At 43.3% G+C, this 17,103-nt stretch overlaps 1 protein-coding gene across 1 annotated transcript; it reads left to right on the top strand.

The window, feature by feature from the left end:
• Window positions 1-14,971: 14,971 nt before the first annotated feature.
• LOC147441226 (putative RING-H2 finger protein ATL19) lies at window positions 14,972-15,400 on the top strand. Its single transcript, XM_086483408.1, has one exon. The coding sequence runs from the start codon at window positions 14,972-14,974 to the stop codon at window positions 15,398-15,400; it is 429 nt and encodes a 142-aa protein (XP_086339534.1).
• Window positions 15,401-17,103: the final 1,703 nt, after the last annotated feature.

The raw sequence follows: 17,103 nt of genomic DNA, 5'->3' as shown, positions 1-17,103 counted from the left end.
TTTTTAGGCTATCTAATTCACCACTCACTATTGTGAGTTTTGCACCAAAAAAAAAAAAACCTTAATCGTATTGGCTTGTATTCTCTTTATAGGGGTATGTAATGGGATAACCACATGTAATTCACTAGCAATATATATTTGTTTTCTATTAAAAAACCCTTATTTGTATGTTATGATATGTATGTTATCAATCTCTTTCACTACCCCCAAACACCCCTTGTTTCCCCCTTGAAGTATATATCACAACCCCCCTCCCTTATGTTTCACTAATGAAGGAGAAATTATTAGGGGTCTACCCTTGGCTTAAATGCTTGTCTAAACTCCCCAAGAACCCCCTTCCCTTGCACTTACGTGGTATGATAAGTTTCTCATGGTGAATCCCGTGGGGACTATCTAGGGACTCAATTTGAGTAAAGAGTTGGACATGGTGGGTGCAATAGCAAAATCAAGGGAGTCTTCACTATGACACTACAAGAGGTTGTGTGCTCTTGTGACGCTTTTAGCGACGGAAATACACTGGGTTTTTATAACCCCCGGCGTCACTAAGAGCGTCGCTATGAGCGTCGATACGAGGACGTCGCTATGACAGTCGCTAAAAGCGTCGCTATAAACGTCGCTATATAGTGACGACTATACAATGCTACAGAGCCATCAATAGCGATGCTTATAGCGACGCTGCAAAGCCCTATATAGCGACGATCATAGCGACGTCCGAGAGGAAAAAAATTTGGTGGCAGGGCATTCAATATTGAATGTTTCATTTATCTATTTACCTTTGAAAAAAAGTGCAAAGGTAAATATAGACCCAAAATAGTCACCCACAAGACTATATAATCATTAACTCCATCATCCATAGTACGTATTGTTTGCAAAATAAAGATACAAAACTGACAAGCGTGAATTGATGAAAGTAAATCAATGACAATTGTACACATAGGCAAAATCACTTGATTGTTAATCTTTGCAAATGTAATAGTTACAAACCATTGTCATTATTTAAAAAATATACATGGTTTTAAAAAAGACGTATAAAAGTCGTCTCATGATACATAAGCTATGACAAAAAGAAACTAATGCTATCTAGCTATGGCTAAACTAACGTTGTCTAATCAAACATCTCATCGCGTCCAAGCGCAGTATCTGTCGGATTTTGCAAAACAAAACAATAAGATAGCTTTTTGTAAGTATAAACATATAGCGACGTTTATAAAACAATACAATAAATAGAAAAGAATAAACCCTAATACTAACCATGCCGCCGCGAAAACTCAGGATGTCTATAAGGGCGTTTAAGCCCTTCCTGCCTGCGTACTCACGCTCGTACGGTGTGGGATCACGTCCTGTAAACGACCACTGTCAAAACATACAAAGAATCCATTATGTTAGAATTTAAAATCCCATAAATCCTAAACTATCAAACATAGATGCGAAAACACTTACAAAATCGGCCTCAAATGATGCCCACCCGCCGCTCCCCAAGTGGTGCGAGCTCCCTGCCTCTACTCGCGCTCTGGCTGCCTCCTTTTGTTGCTTCCACTTGTCGAGATTCTCACGCGCTTCTTTCTTTGCATGCTTCCAATCTTCTTTGGCCAGTCAATCTGGTCTACTCCACCCATGTTTGATTGCTTTTTGCACTTCGGAACGCTTATGCTTGCAATATTCGTGCATTTGAACCTTCATCACATCTTCATTGAAGCGGTCATCTCGTGTTGGAACGGGAAACTCGTCATGAAGCATGCCGATGACTCTGTCTTTTAATTCATTCGGTACTTCACTCCAGGTGTTTAGTATGTAGTGTCTAAACACCTGAGAGCAAAGACCGCGCATGTGCGAAATCACCTTCTTGCCTTCATCATCCAAGATGATGCCGCCGTTGAAGTCGACGGAGTAAGGCAAGCCCTCTCGCCGCTGACGCGTGAACCTGGGTGTCCCGACAGGGGTCTCTAGCGGCGTGTCAACGGGGGTATGGACGCCAGGTGTCTCCACTGCAGTCTGAGCCCCGAAGCGAGGAGTGTCCACTGGAGTGACTCCTGGAGGAGTAGCTAGTGGTGTGTAGCTGCGGGGAACGGCAGTCAGCTGCACAAAACCTGGTGTCAATGGCGATGTTGTGGCTGGTGTCGGGATGGGCAAAGAAGGGGAGGGTAAAGAGCCTCGTCGAACACGAGGCGGTGTCGAAGCATCAATGGTGGCATCCCCACAACAACCGCCACCGCCACCACTAGAGCGTCGACGCCTAGACGAGTGTGAAGATCGTCTCGTCAACACCGAAGCTTCGAAGCGCGCTGAATGCTCCGAAACAGAGGGAGATGTGGATGGAGTAGGAACGTGCGATGGTGCGCCGGAGCGATGACGCTCCATGTACCATTGTCTCTACTGGGGTGACAAAGAAGAAAGAAACTCCTCATCATCCATACCTGCATTAAACACACGAACATTTAAACTTAATATTGAATGAATGGAGTAGAAAACATGGACAAGTAGATAGAGAGAGATAGAGAAAGAGAGAGAGAGGTGCTTGTCGTCTCTGCTTGTGAGAATATACCTAGAGCATACGTACCTGGAGTGGACACAAAGACCATTAAATACAATGGAACAATGATGCAAATACTTAGAGAGCCAGAGTTTTTACAAAACGGAGCAAAATTGTTCAAAACGGAGAATCGTACAAGAACTTGAAGGTGCTTGTAGCTTTGGAATGTTCAAAGGCTAGCAGCAACAGAAAGCGTTCTTCTTCTATTCAACTTGAGTGATGGAAGAGGCAAGTGCATAACTCTGAATTTACAAAACGGAGCAAAATTGTTCAAATACAATATTTATGGCTTTAAGACATCTCTCTCTCATCCTCGCATAGCTCAGCATAACTTCCTATATCTATATAGAGCTCTCCGTTTAAACAGATGTCCTCTGTTTCATTTTGTAGATCCTCTGCATGCACCCCATAGAGAGTAGCAGCTTGATGTTCATCTGGCAACACCTCCACGGCTTGTGACTGAGCATCTTTTTCGATCTCCCCCATTGATGCCGTTATGATTGGCACATAGTATCCTTCATACTCCGTGCACTACGAGGGGCTACCTCTATGACGTACCACCAGTTTGATGCAGACTTTGTAGGATGAAATATCACCTACCAGAGCCACATAACTTACATGAGAGCTTCCAAGCACATAAATTCTAAAATGGGATGTTAACTATTTACATACTTACTTGTTCACAATGCTCGGGTAGTACGAAAGTGTCTCTTAGGTCAGTCCATTTCTTAGTTGAATCCACCTCAAGAAAACCAGACTCTCCTCTACGCACAGTAGCGTTGCCATTCTCCATCATTATCTTGAACCATTGCACGTCGAACAAGTCAACAAAAAATCCTCTATAATCGATCCTCAAACTCTCTTGTAGCATGCCGAAGTAAGTGAGTTCCGCCACCACAGGATCTGCACCAGAGGACCGTCGTCGACTAGACTGTTCAAATTTTGCCATGATTCCACAATCTTGAGTAAAACGCTTTTTGTCGATCCGTTCCACCCTAAAATGTCAACCTTTACACCATGTTGTTGTGTATGACTTATACTACAACCAACAAAGATTATGAGTGGCCGTTCAAACATCTAGAAAGTTACTAGTCGTACATTGCAAACTTACCTTGGTCGTGCAACCCCGAGAGTACTCCCACTCTTCCTCAGTCACTTCTTCACCGCACTGTTGTGCGCTTTTCAATTGGTTGTGCAACCAACTTAAGCTCATGAATGTTGGTAGGCTCTCCAGACCCGTCAAATAGTGCATCGGTGGTCGTCTTCCCCATCTCCAGCAGATTCGTGCCCTTTGTCGCTCTTGCTTTGCATCCTCATATTGTGAAATCCACTTCTACATGACTGGATTGTGAAGCATACAAAATCGGTTGATTTTAGCCTCTAGATCTTCCGTCATCTTCTTCTTGTTAACTATGAAGCTTGATTTACCCTTGTAATTTTCTGTGCTAAAAGCGCACATTTGTAAGGCCCCCATTATGAGGAGAAGCCATCGTGCGTGAAGGAAAATCACTCACCGGAAACCAAAATTTTCACGGACAAGAATCAGGGGCAACTTTAAAGGCCTCGGGGACGGACGCCCCCGAGACTTTTTTTTTCGCCGGAATATTATGGCCGGACGGCGGCCGGAAAGTGGTCGGAAAACAACCGGTCGGTTGGCCGGTGGCCGGTAGTCAATGGCCGATGGCCGGTGGTCGGAAATCAATGGCCGGTGGCCGGTGGTCGGAAGTCAATGGCCGGTGGCCGGTGGCCAAATTCAAAAGTGGACTTGTCTTCTCAAGGGCGGCCACACATGGGCGGATTGGAGGGTCCGATTTGGACTTATTCGCACAAGGGCGGCTACACATGGCTGTCTCTCATAAGAGAGGGCAGCCCTTTTGGCCTATAAAAGGAGGCCATTTCTACACACATTTCATAGTGTGAAGTTGATGCAACAAGGTGAGTGTCAGGTGGTGAGAGTGAAGCAAGGCGGGAGCTCCATTAAGGGTATAATCCCTTTGTAAACTACTTCTTGTTTTGAAGTACTAAAGCCATTGAGTGGCTGCTTTCCCGTGGACGTAGCCCACATTGGGTGAACCACGTATATTGTGTGTACTCTCTCTCTCTCTCTCTCTCTCTCTCTCTCTCTCTCTCTACTCTATAATCTCGTGTATGTAAAGTTGTCTCTCTCCATTAAGTAATCTACTCAATTATCTATTTAGCTATGTCTTATTTCCTAACAACTGGTATCAGAGCAAGGTTTGCTCGTAGCTAAATTATCTCAAGGAAAGGATTCCTTGAATTGAGTGGGAGTTATGGCGGAGGAAGGGAAGCTCAAGATTGAGAAGTTCAACGGCAAAAACTACCAACATTGCAAGATGCAGATTGAAGACTATCTCTACCAGAAGTACCTCTATTTGCCACTAGGCAGTCTTGCGAAGAAGCCCGCAACAATGGCAGATGAAGCATGGATTGTCCTTGATCGAAAGGCACTAGGAACAATCCGGTTAATCTTGGAGTCAACGGTGGCCTTCAATGTTTCGGAGATGAAGACCACGGAGGACTTGATGAAGTCACTTGACGACTTCTACAAGAAACCATCGGCATCCAATAAGGTATTTCTTATGAAGCGCTTGTTCAATCTAAAGATGGCAGAGAATGGTTCAGTTGCACAACACCTAAATGACTTTAACACAAACATAAGTCAACTTCGATCAGTGAAAATCAATTTCGATGACGAAGTGCGAGCTCTCCTTATACTATTATCTCTACCGGATAGTTGGGACAGCCTTGTGATGGCTGTAAGTAATTCTATCTCTAGCACAAATACTCTTAAGTTTGATGATGTTGTGGGTGTTCTCCTAAGCGAGGAAATGCGAAGGAGAAGCACAGGAGAATCATCAAGTGCTGCACTATCAGTGGAAACAAGAGGAAGGCCTAAGGAGAGGTTCAAAAACCAAAAGGTTCGTGATCGCTCAAGGTGGAGCAAGTCACGCACAAAGTCAGTCCTTGAATGTTGGAACCGCGGCAAGCAGGGCCAGGTCAAGAAGGATTGCTGGTCCAAGAAGAAAAAGGAGACAAAGTCTCAAGACAACAAGCCAACATCGGAGGCCAATGTGGCAGGTAAAGTAGAGCAAGATGCTCTAATTCTCTCATTAGACAATGTGTCTAATTCCTCGATAGTAGATTCCGGGGCTTCATTCCATGCGACACCACACAAGCAACATTTCCAAGACTACACCAAAGGTAATTTTGGGTATGTATACTTGGGAGATGATGAAGCTTGTGAGATTGTCGGCAAAGGTACACTTTCTGTCAAAACTGCTAACGGAAATGAATGGAAGCTTAAAGATGTTAGGCATGTTCCGTCTCTTCGCAAAAATTTGATCTCTACAGGACAGTTGGACGATGAAGGTCACAACATTGCATTCGGAAACAAACGGTGGAAGATCTCAAAGGGATCTTTGGTGGTTGCCAAGGGAGAAAAAGTCGGTACACTTTACTTGTGTACTGTTAGCACGCAACCTTCAGCTTGTGCAGCAACTACAGAAGTTGACAATGCGGTGTGGCACTACCGACTTGGGCATATGAGTGCCAAAGGAATGCAAATCCTTCAAACAAAGAAGCTTCTACCAAGTTTGAAAGAAGTGGACTTAGAGTTCTGTGAAGATTGTGTTTATGGTAAACAAAAGAGGGTAAAATTTCAAAAATCAGGAAATGAAAGAAAAAATAAAAAACTGGAGTTGGTTTTTTCTAATGTTTGGGGTCCTGCAAGTACACCATCACTTCGTGGCTCATTGTACTATGTAACATTCATAGACGATGCGACTAGAAAAACATGGGTTTATGTCATGAAGAATAAATCCGATGTATTTTCCATATTTCAAAGATGGAAAGCCTTTGTGGAGAATGAAACAGGTACCAAGGTTAAATGCCTCAGATCCGACAATGGAGGCGAATATTGCAGCCAATCTTTTGAAAGCTTTTGTGCTAGCAATGGAATTCAGAGGCAAAGGACAACCCCAGGGACACCTCAACAAAATGGGATTTCGGAAAGGATGAACAGGACAATCATGGAACGAGCACAAAGCATGCGGCTACATGCTGGCCTACCGCTTGAGCTTTGGGCGGAAGCTGTAAGTACGTCTGTGTACTTAATCAATCGGTCACCCTCAACGGCATTGGATGGGGGAGTTCCAGAAGAGGCATGGACAAGTAAACCGGTGAATTATGCATTTCTCAAAGTGTTTGGGTGTGAGGCTTTCATGCACATAGATAGAAGCCTAAGATCAAAGTTAGATGCAAAGTCCAAAAAGTGTTTCTTCATTGGCTATGGAGAAGGAGACTTTGGGTATCGCCTATGGAATCCTGAAGATGGACAAATCTTAAGGAGTACGGATGTAATTTTTAACGAACAAAATATGTACAAAGATTACTTGGAAAGAAAACAAACAAAAGAAACAGGTGATGAGTACATGGAGCTTGAGGACGGTGAAGACTCAAGGACTGCAAACGGTGACAATGTGCAACAACGTCAACCAAATGAGGAGCCTCAACTTATTCCCCGAAGATCTACAAGAGCAAGTAGACCTCCAGAAAGGTTTGTTCCTTCCTGCAACCATCTCTTGATCTCAGATTCTGGAGAGCCGGAATCATACGAAGAAGCTATGCAACATGAATCCAAAGAAGAATGGACGAAGAGCATGCAAGTGGAGATGGACTCACTACATCGCAACCAAACATGGGAATTGGTTGAGTTGCCTAAAGGTAAGCGGGCACTTCAAAACAAATGGGTGTACATGCTAAAGGAAGAAGAAGGTGGGAAGAAAAGGTACAAGTCTAGGCTTGTAGTAAAAGGTTTTTCTCAAAAGAAAGGTATTGACTTCAATGAAATATTTTCTCCTGTTGTAAAAATGAACTCAATTAGGCTTGTCTTAAGCCTTGTAGCTGCTCATGATCTAAATCTCGAGCAAATGGATGTAAATATGGCATTCCCTCACGGTGACTTAGAGGAGGAAATCTACATGCTTCAACCAAAGGGGTATGAAGTAAAAGGTAAGGAGAAAATGGTTTGCAGATTAAAGAAGAGCTTGTATGGTTTAAAGCAAGCACCAAGACAATGGTACTTGAAGTTTGATCGATGGATGTTGGATCATGGATTCACAAGATGCAACTCGGATCACTGTGTCTACACAAAGAATTTGGGAGATGGGAAATTCATCATCCTAATGTTGTATGTTGATGACATGTTGATTGCAAGTGCTAACATGCAGGACATCAAAGACCTAAAAGAGGAGGTGTCCAAATATTTTCAATGAAAGATTTAGGTGTTGCAAAGAGGATACTTGGTATGAAGATATCAAGGGACAGGACAAATAAGACAATAAAGCTATCTCAAGAAGATACTAGAAAGGTTTGCAATGCAAAATGCAAAACCAGTTTCTACACCTTTGGCTGGTCATTTTAAACTAACGAAGGCTATGTGTCCAAAGACACAAGAGGAGATAGCCTATATGTCTAAAGTTCCATATGCTGCAGCGGTAGGTTCTCTAATGTATGCTATGGTCTGGACAAGGCCAGACATTGCACATGCAGTGGGAGTTGTGAGTAGGTTCATGGACAACCCAGGTAAAGAGCATTGGCAAGCTGTGAAGTGGATACTTAGGTATCTAAAAGGGACAACAACAAATGCTTTGTATTTTGGAGGAACTGATATTTTTCTAGAAGGGTATGCTGATGCAGATATGGCAGGTGACAAAGATACTCGAAGGAGCACTACTGGCTATGTGTTCACGGTTGGAGGCACAGCAATAAGCTGGGCTTTAAAGCTGTAGAAAGTGGTTTCACTTTCTACCACGGAAGCAGAGTATGTAGCAATGACGGAGGCAAGCAAAGAAATTCTGTGGCTTCACAGATTCTTAGAAGAGCTTGGATTCAAACAAGACAATTGTGTCTTGTACAGTGATAGCCAAAGCGCTATCCATCTTGCGAAGAACTCAGCCTTTCATTCAAGGACAAAGCACATTGAGGTGATATATCACTTTATACGCACTCTTTTGGAAGAGGGACAACTAAAGCTAGGAAAGGTGCATACAAGTGAAAATCCTGCAGACATGTTTACAAAGGTGGTCAACAAGGAGAAGTTGAGCTTTTGCTCATCTTCAATCGGCATTCAAGGATAGGAAGCCAGAATGGAAAGCAGTCACAGGTTTGGTTTGGAGATCAGTCTCCAAGTGGGAGATTGTTAAGTATGGAGCCTGATTTACCCTTGTAATTTTTTGTGGTAAAAGCGCACATTTGTAAGGCCTCCGTTATGAGGAGAAGCCATCGTGCGTGAAGGAAAATCACTCACCGGAAACCAAAATTTTCACGGACAAGAATTAGGGGCAACTTTAAAGGCCTCGGGGGCGGACGCCCCCGAGACTTTTTTTTTCGCCGGAATATTATGGCCGGACGGCGGCCGAAAAGTGGTCGGAAAACAACCGGTCAATTGGCCGGTGGCCGGTAGTCAATGGCCGGTGGCCGGTGGTCGGAAGTCAATGGCCGGTGGCCGGTGGCCGAATTCAAAAGCGGACTTGTCTTCTCAAGGGCGGCCACACATGGGCAGATTGGAGGGTCCGATTTGGACTTATTCGCACAAGGGCGGCTACACATGGCTGTCTCTCATAAGAGAGGGCAGCCCTTTTGGCCTATAAAAGGAGGCCATTTCTACACACATTTCATAGTGTGAAGTTGATGCAACAAGGTGAGTGTGAGGTGGTGAGAGTGAAGCAAGGCGGGAGCTCCATTAAGGGTATAATCCCTTTGTAAACTACTTCTTGTTTTGAAGTACTAAAGCCATTGAGTGGTTGCTTTCCTTTGGACGTAGCCCACATTGGGTGAACCACGTATATCGTGTGTTCTCTCTCTCTCTCTCTCTCTCTCTCTCTCTCTCTCTCTCTCTCTCTCTCTCTCTCTCTCTCTCTCTACTCTATAATCTCGTGTATATAAATCTGTCTCTCTCCATTAAGTAATCTACTCAATTATCTATTTAGCTACGTCTTATTTCCTAACACTTCTCAACACCGAGATTGCACATGACAATCCGAGATATGCGTTCATCATATATGGTTCGCCATAGCGTGTCCCGGGCTTTATCAAATTCATCTAGCCACTCTCCAATGTACACTAGGGACTCTGATACCAGCCAACCTTTTGCCATGCTACCCTCCAGACGTGCCTTCTAACGCACATATCCCTTCAGCGTTTTCATGAAACGTTCTAAAAAGAACATCCATCTGGAATATATTGTGCCAGCTATTTCCACCTCATCAACTATGTGAACAAGAAAATGCACTTGAATGGTTAGCATGGTAGTAGAAAAATGTTTCTCAAACATTCACACAACCTCCGCAGCATTTAGTTTGGCGAATGGTATGGAGTCCTCGTTGATCTCCTTTTGTGAGATCCATTGCACCAACTTCGCAAGTTTGTAGATTGTGTTACCGACATCAAGAGACAAACATCCCTCAATGGCAACCGGTAAAATAAACTGCAAAATACGTGCAGCAATGATATTAAAGTCCACACATGAATTTGTTACACAATTCCCACTATCATATACTCCACTATGAACATACCTGACACATTTTATGCCAATCGTGTGACTTCAAACCGGTAAGCTTTCCTTCTTTAGTAAAACACGTTCGGAGCGAGTGCATTACACCAGTGGGGGTCCACAAAGATCGAATGGTCTCTTTTTCTTTGCATTCTTGGGCTCTTGTGAAAATCCATGGTGCTTTAGGGAGTTTTATCGATCCCTCAGACGCTGTTTGCGACCAACATTGCTCCATACGATCCACATTTCTAAGGTCAACTCTGGCTCCCAAAGTATCTTTCTTGCCGGTCAGATGGTCCCATAGTAGATTACCCACATTCTTGAATATGTGCATTGGATCGAGCAAGTGATTGATCATGAGTCGGGTCCAGTATGGTAACTCGTACCATAGAGATAGTCTCTTCATCCCTGGGGGCAATCTGTCAGCACACATCTCCTTCTGCTCTAACCATGCTTGTGCAGACATCCTCGGTGGCTCTCTTCCCAAAAAGCCGTCGCGTAACACATGATTCTCCGGAAGATACGCTTGATGACCTTCGTAGATTTGCTTCTTCAATGAGGGCGGCCTACGTGCATTCAATCTAGGTCCACATGTGACACATGCTCTGTATCCGCTTGTTTAAAGCCCTGCATGTATACACATGATAATAGATCAGCTTGAGAAAAACCAAGATTTACAATGTCTGAGTGAGGAGTGTAAATAGATGACCTGAGCATTCTGTTAGTCTGGGATAGTCATGCATGGTCCACATTAGAATGCCTCTGACAAAGCATTCCGTCAACCTAGGTGTCGGCTCATATCCACCACTTCTATGCCAATCCACGATTGTTGTAGCTCTTCCAATAGTGGACGAAGATACACATCCATATTCTTCACTTTATATCACCCCGGCACAATCAAGCTTAGCCATAGGTGCCCCTTCTTCGTAGTCAACCACGGGGGAATGTTGTAGTTGACGATGACAATGGGCCATACACTGTAAGATGTTGATCTTTGACCAAATGGATTTACGCCATCCATAGCCAGGCCTAAGCCCAAATTTCGAGCTTCCCTGGCAAAATCCGACCATGTTCCATCTATATGTTTCCAGGCTGCACAATCTGCAGGAATCCGTAGCACACCATCCGAAGATTTATTCTCCTAATGCCATGATGCTAGGGCGGCCATGGACTTACATTCGAAGAAATGCTTGATGCTTTGAGCAATCTACACAACATAAAAATACGGTACAATTGTGTAAAAATCTATCATATCATTATATATTTAGAGTTTTATTAAAGTAAACTAATTGTATAGATCACCTGAAAAGCGTTGTGACGCTAGTGTCACTCCATCCAAACTTTGCCTGCATGTTGAGAAGAACCAGGAGCGCTTTCAATCTAAACACACGTGCTCCATTATACAATGGCGTATCGGCTTCACTTTTCATATCATCAGATAAGCCTTTCTGAATCCATGTATCGTCTCGATCATTTCATCAATCTCGGGCTCAAACATTGCCTCATTGGGAATGTGGTCTGCATGATCATCCCCCGAGCTGTTAGAGGCTACATCTTGTGGCCTCACATATGCTGCTTGACCAAAGCGCCTGCGATGAACACGTCTATTGGGTTGCAAGATTGCTGCCTATTGGCCAGCGTCAAAGTCCGACGAGTTATAATTGGCAACAACTCGATCTATAATAGATGGATCAAACTCGCCAAATTCACGAACGTGCTACAAAGAAACGTGTCTTGTCCGTCATAGAGCATGCTTGCAATGATTACAAGGACATAAGATCCTCGTTAAGAGATAGGCGTTTCGGTTGGACGGCCCCACATCCTCATCACTACTCATAATGAGGGTAAAAATCTTATAACCTCGACAACAAATTTAATCTTCTATTGGCATTCTTCGTCTTCTCTCTCTCTCTCTCTCTCTCTCTCTCTCTCTCTCTCTCTCTCTCTCTCTCTCTCTCTCTCTCTCTCTCTCTCTCTCTTTGTTCACACTGTAAACTAACTCACATTCTCTAGTCATGTCCAATCCCCGCACACCTCGGTCTAGAGGTGCACGGAGATCAGAACCACCGGGTTATAATCTCGTCTTTATTTGGTCAATGCCTATATTTGTGGATACAAGAAATCTACACACCCACGTCTACATGATACTGCATGTAGTGGACAAAACCCCTTTGCCTCTTCTCTAGCTGTAGCATTTCACAGCATCTTAACATCTTTTCACAGTAGATCTTTGTTTTTAGCATGCAGATACGCCATTCTTGCAATGTAGCTGATGTTTGCTCAAGGCACTTAATTCTTACTCTAGATTTGACGGGATGTGGTGTGTGTGTGTTGTGTGTGTGTGTGTGTGACCCTTGGAATCGTCATCTTGCATCACTAATTTCTATGTAGGCTCAATTTTCTCTTCCATTAGCTGATCATGACGGCTTATTGTATGGTAGCAACAGTCAAATATGCAGGTGGAATTGTTGGTCTGCATGGACTGTCGAGGCTGTGAGAGCAGGAAATTTTCTCGCCATTTCTAACAAGCGTCGATGGCTCTTTGAGTTGCGCATACACGAAAATCTAAATCTAACATTATCTTAAACGATAAAAAGAAGAAAATGGTATAACCTTTCTATCACCCAAGTGTGGTAGATTGGTTATGCCAATTCCCTCTTCAATAACAGGTAAATAACGTAAATAAACCTAAATCTAATCTAATATACCGTAAATCTAAATCTAACGTAAATAAATCTAAATCTAATCTAATATAACGTAAATCTAAATCTAACGTAAATAAACCTAAGTCTAATCAAACGTAAATCTAACTAAAAATAAACCTAAATCTAATCTAATTTAACTTAAATAAACCTAAATCTAATTTAACGTAAGTTTACATCTAACCTAATTTTTAACGTCTTTTGGAATAGTTTCCTATGACGTTAAAACTCTCTTCTTCTTGTGTGTGTGTGTGTGTGTGTGTGTGTGTGTGTGTGTGCCAATAAAAAGAGAAAAATAGTATAACCTTTCTATCACCCAAGTGTGGTAGATTGGTTATGCCATTTTCCTCTTGAATAACAGGTCTTGAGTTCAACTCCTCGTCGTCGGCTAGATCTTTAGGTCTCTTTAATTAGTTTCCTACGACGTTAAATTAAACTCTCTTCTTCTCGGGTGTGTGTGTGTGGGTGTGTGTGCACGCCATTAAAAAAGGAGAAAAATGGTATAACTTTTCTATCACCGAAGTGTGATAGATTGGTTATGCCATTTTCCTCATGAATAACAGGTCTTGAGTTCAACTCCTGTCGACTAGATCTTTAAGGTCTCTTGGGATAGTTTCCTACGATGTTAAGACTCTCTTCTTCTTCTTCTTCTTCTCTCTCTCTCTCTCTCTCTCTCTCTCTCTCTCTCTCTCTCAATGTGTGTGTGCATTCTTTGTTTATGCATGTGTGTGTGCGTTTTTGGTTTATGCATGCTCCCTCTCTCTTTTCCTCTCTCAATGTGTGTGTGCATTCTTTGTTTATGCATGCATGTGTGTGCGTTTTTTGTTTATGCTTGTTCTCTCTCTCTCTCTCTCTCTCTCTCTCTCTCTCTCTCTCAAAAACAAAATGTGTGTGTGTGTGTGTGAGAGAGAGAGAGAGGGGGAGAGAGAAAGAGGGGAAGGGAACATGAGAGTGAGGAGAGGGAAGGAGCATACTTGGCTCTCCTTCCTCTCCTCGTGTGTGTGTGTGTGTGTGTGTGTGTGTGTGTGTGTGTGTGTGTGTGGAGAAGAAAGAGAGAGAGAGGGAGAGCGCGCGTTACCTTGTTTGCTTGAGCGCACGTCGAAAACTCAGATTTGAGATTTCGGCCGCTCTCGGTTATTTTTTTAGCCCTGATGGCGTCGCTATAGGCGTGCTATGAACGTCGCTATGTTACTTGTAACATCGCGACGCTCATAGCGACGCCTATAGCGACGTTGTGGTTTTTCATGTTTGAGCGTCGCACTACGAGCGTCGCTACTATTAAATACCTCTTGGAGTGTGAGCAACAACAATATTGAAGTGTGGGCTAGAGAAGCAAGGGGAGTGCTACCCGGGGTAGTAATGGTAGTAGTAGCAAGGCTGGCACACGACACAGCACCCTTGTTTGCACATCGTCGATGCCACTGAATGTGGCATATGGTACAATTGCAAGTAGCAAAAAACTGTGGTTAAGACCAACCTATGTGTACGAGCAGAAAAAAAATAGGTTCTAAATTGAAGTTGGCATGTAGTAAAATAAACAAAGTGTACATGCATAACTCAAAGTAAGCGTTTAGCACTACCTTCCTCTGGGGAGGCAATGCCAATAAACTCGCTTCCAACATTGGAAGTCCAAACTTGGCTCCAAGGGACTACGAGGCCCTTAACTAACCAAAAAGAAGGACATGTCTTTTTGTGGTTATTATAAAAGGCAAGAATAGCAATCCTTGTGACTTGCACACTCGTCTACTGATCATGTGGAGTATGTTTGGCTCACTTTTAGACTAGAACATGCACAAACACGAGCAATAATATACATGCATAAAAACAACTAGTCATTAAAAACAATAATATATGCATAAAAACAACTAGTCATTAAAAAGTTGTCCCTAATCTTTATTTTAGAGTGTTATTTTAATGCACTTAAATGTTGGGTCTTGGTCTCCTCAAAGGCATGGCGCTTTTCTAGTTTGAAAAGTCTTGTGGAGGATTAAGCTTTCACCAGAAGATGCGGAATTTTGAGTGTTCCTTCACGATGCAGATCGTCTTCGGAGTTTTGGTGGTTTATGCCTTTATTCTAAATTATCCCGTGAGTGTGAAGGAAAATAACCACTAACAGGAAGGGATACATAGGAAGGCAATAAGGTAAGGGTGGCAGTGATAAGCAATATGCCTGCAGGAGTAGCGTTGATGGGATGCACGTTGCTCATGTGCTTCATTCAAGCGGCGGTATCGTATGGATGCGACCTGCTTACTTTAAGGCGGCGCAGGGCGTCGGAGGCCGATCAGCTGCCAGATCGCCGCCGCGGCCGCCGGCCTCGTCCCTTGACGCGGACCCAAATCCAAACCGCGCTGCCGTCGACAGCCATTGCAGGAAAAGCTGGAGGTAGTAGCAGCAATGATGACATTGAGCTAGAGCTGGAGCTGTGCTCAATTTGCTTAGAGGCTTTCGAAGATGGCCAGACCGTCCGCTTCCTGCCTCTCTGCAAGCACCGCTTCCATTCCCACTGCATTGACAGGTGGCTTCTCATTCCCCTCCATCACCGGCCGCCCGCTGGTTGCCCCTATTGCCGCTGCTCCATCCCCATCAAAACCTGATCTCCCTCCCCTGCCATCCACCGACGGAAGTGGAGACAACGATCGCTTCATGTACAAAATATGTACGCTGTAATCTATCAATTAGATTGCCAATGTTGTTTCTTTTTTTTTTTTTTTTTTAAGCAAAACTCACAATTGTGAGTGAATTATATTGAACAGCCCCAAAAATTACAAGGTCTTGTCATGCTCTTGTTTCATACAAGCGAATTCTCATGAGTTATGTGACGGTGTTTATGGTCCAAGGTGGTCGAGGGTCTTAGTGTAAATGTACCCTTGTAATCAATTATTACTAATATAAAGAGTTGCCTCTCCACACGTCACCCACACTCATTTTGGCTCTCAACACCACATTGGTGGAGTGTGAGTGTTAGTTTTTCTTAGGTTCTTGGCTATCGTGCTATGGGCATGGCGACCTTGTCCAACACAGGATAGCTTGCTACCTTGTTTAGATTACATGCAAGATAATGATGCCTTTGCATCCTTGCTCTTCACGCCTTTTTCACTCCCTATCCAAGTGAACACGAGGTGGTCGCACCCATTACTTTTCACTTCTATACCACTGCCACCAACAAGCACATGACCTGAAATGACATCGCATGCAATAGGTACAACGCCTACGCATGTTGTTGTGATGTCGCTTAATTCCTATTCCACGCACCCCTTTTGGTGTGCACATCAGTTGTCCTTAACACAAGTTTCTGATCACAACCTTATTGTTTGCATGACTGGATAATAACTTTGCCAGCTTGGTTGGCAAAGTATATGTTTCGTACTAATAGTTGCTTTTAAAGATTGAAAGGCTAATTCACACTTGAGGGACCAAATAAACTTAACACACCTTTCTGGGTCAATTCATATAAAAAAGGAGTCTTTGCTATGAATACATGAATAAATCTCTAATAAAACTTAAGTTTTCCCAGAAAAGAGCTTACCTGGAATACATTTGTGGATGCTCTCGCGTGCTAGACGCTTTCAATATTGTCTTAGTATCCATTTCAATACCATTTTTGAACACGAGCTAGCCTAATAGCTATCTCTTTCATACCATAAAAACTAATTTGAAGGGGTTCATACAAATCCTCATCTCTAAGTATCTTTCAATGACCATCTTCAGAAATAACATATGCACTTCTTTAGATGAGAAATGGTGAAGTCGTCTACAAAGATGGCCAAAAACTTATGCAGTTACATAGGCCAAATGGCATAACGAGGTGCATAAACGCTCCCCACTCAATGATAAAGGTAGTTTTAGCTCTATCTTCTAGCATGACCTTTAACTAATTATAGCCACTATACTGAAAGAGTGTAGGTATGTGCGGTGCAGTGCGAGAGAGGAAAGACGAGAAGAGAGTGCGCCGTGTGTGGATGGAGCCAACCTCCAAGTTGTGATGAGGAATCCCTTATTCTATGGTATATGAAGAATAAGGTTAGTGTATGTATACACAGGGGATGGTTGGACACCGAACATCCGACCCCGGGCAAAGGCACGATGCCTTTATCCCAATAACCTCCCACTTAAAGGCGATGCGTTGATAGTTGCCTTTATCCCAATAACCTCCCACTTAAAGGCGATGCGTTGATAGTTGCCTTTATCCCAATAACCTCCCACTTAAAGGCGATGCGTTGATAGTTGCGTGCTACTAGCTAAACTACTAGTATGTACAAGAAACTAAGTGAGAGATACTCTCAACCTATGCCCATTG

This window comes from Adiantum capillus-veneris, chromosome 15 (genome assembly GCF_014529385.1).
Source record: "Adiantum capillus-veneris isolate H3 chromosome 15, ASM1452938v2, whole genome shotgun sequence".
NCBI lineage: Eukaryota > Viridiplantae > Streptophyta > Polypodiopsida > Polypodiales > Pteridaceae > Adiantum > Adiantum capillus-veneris.
The sequence above is the reverse complement of the archived record's forward strand: the minus strand, read 5'-3'. Positions and strand labels throughout refer to the sequence as shown.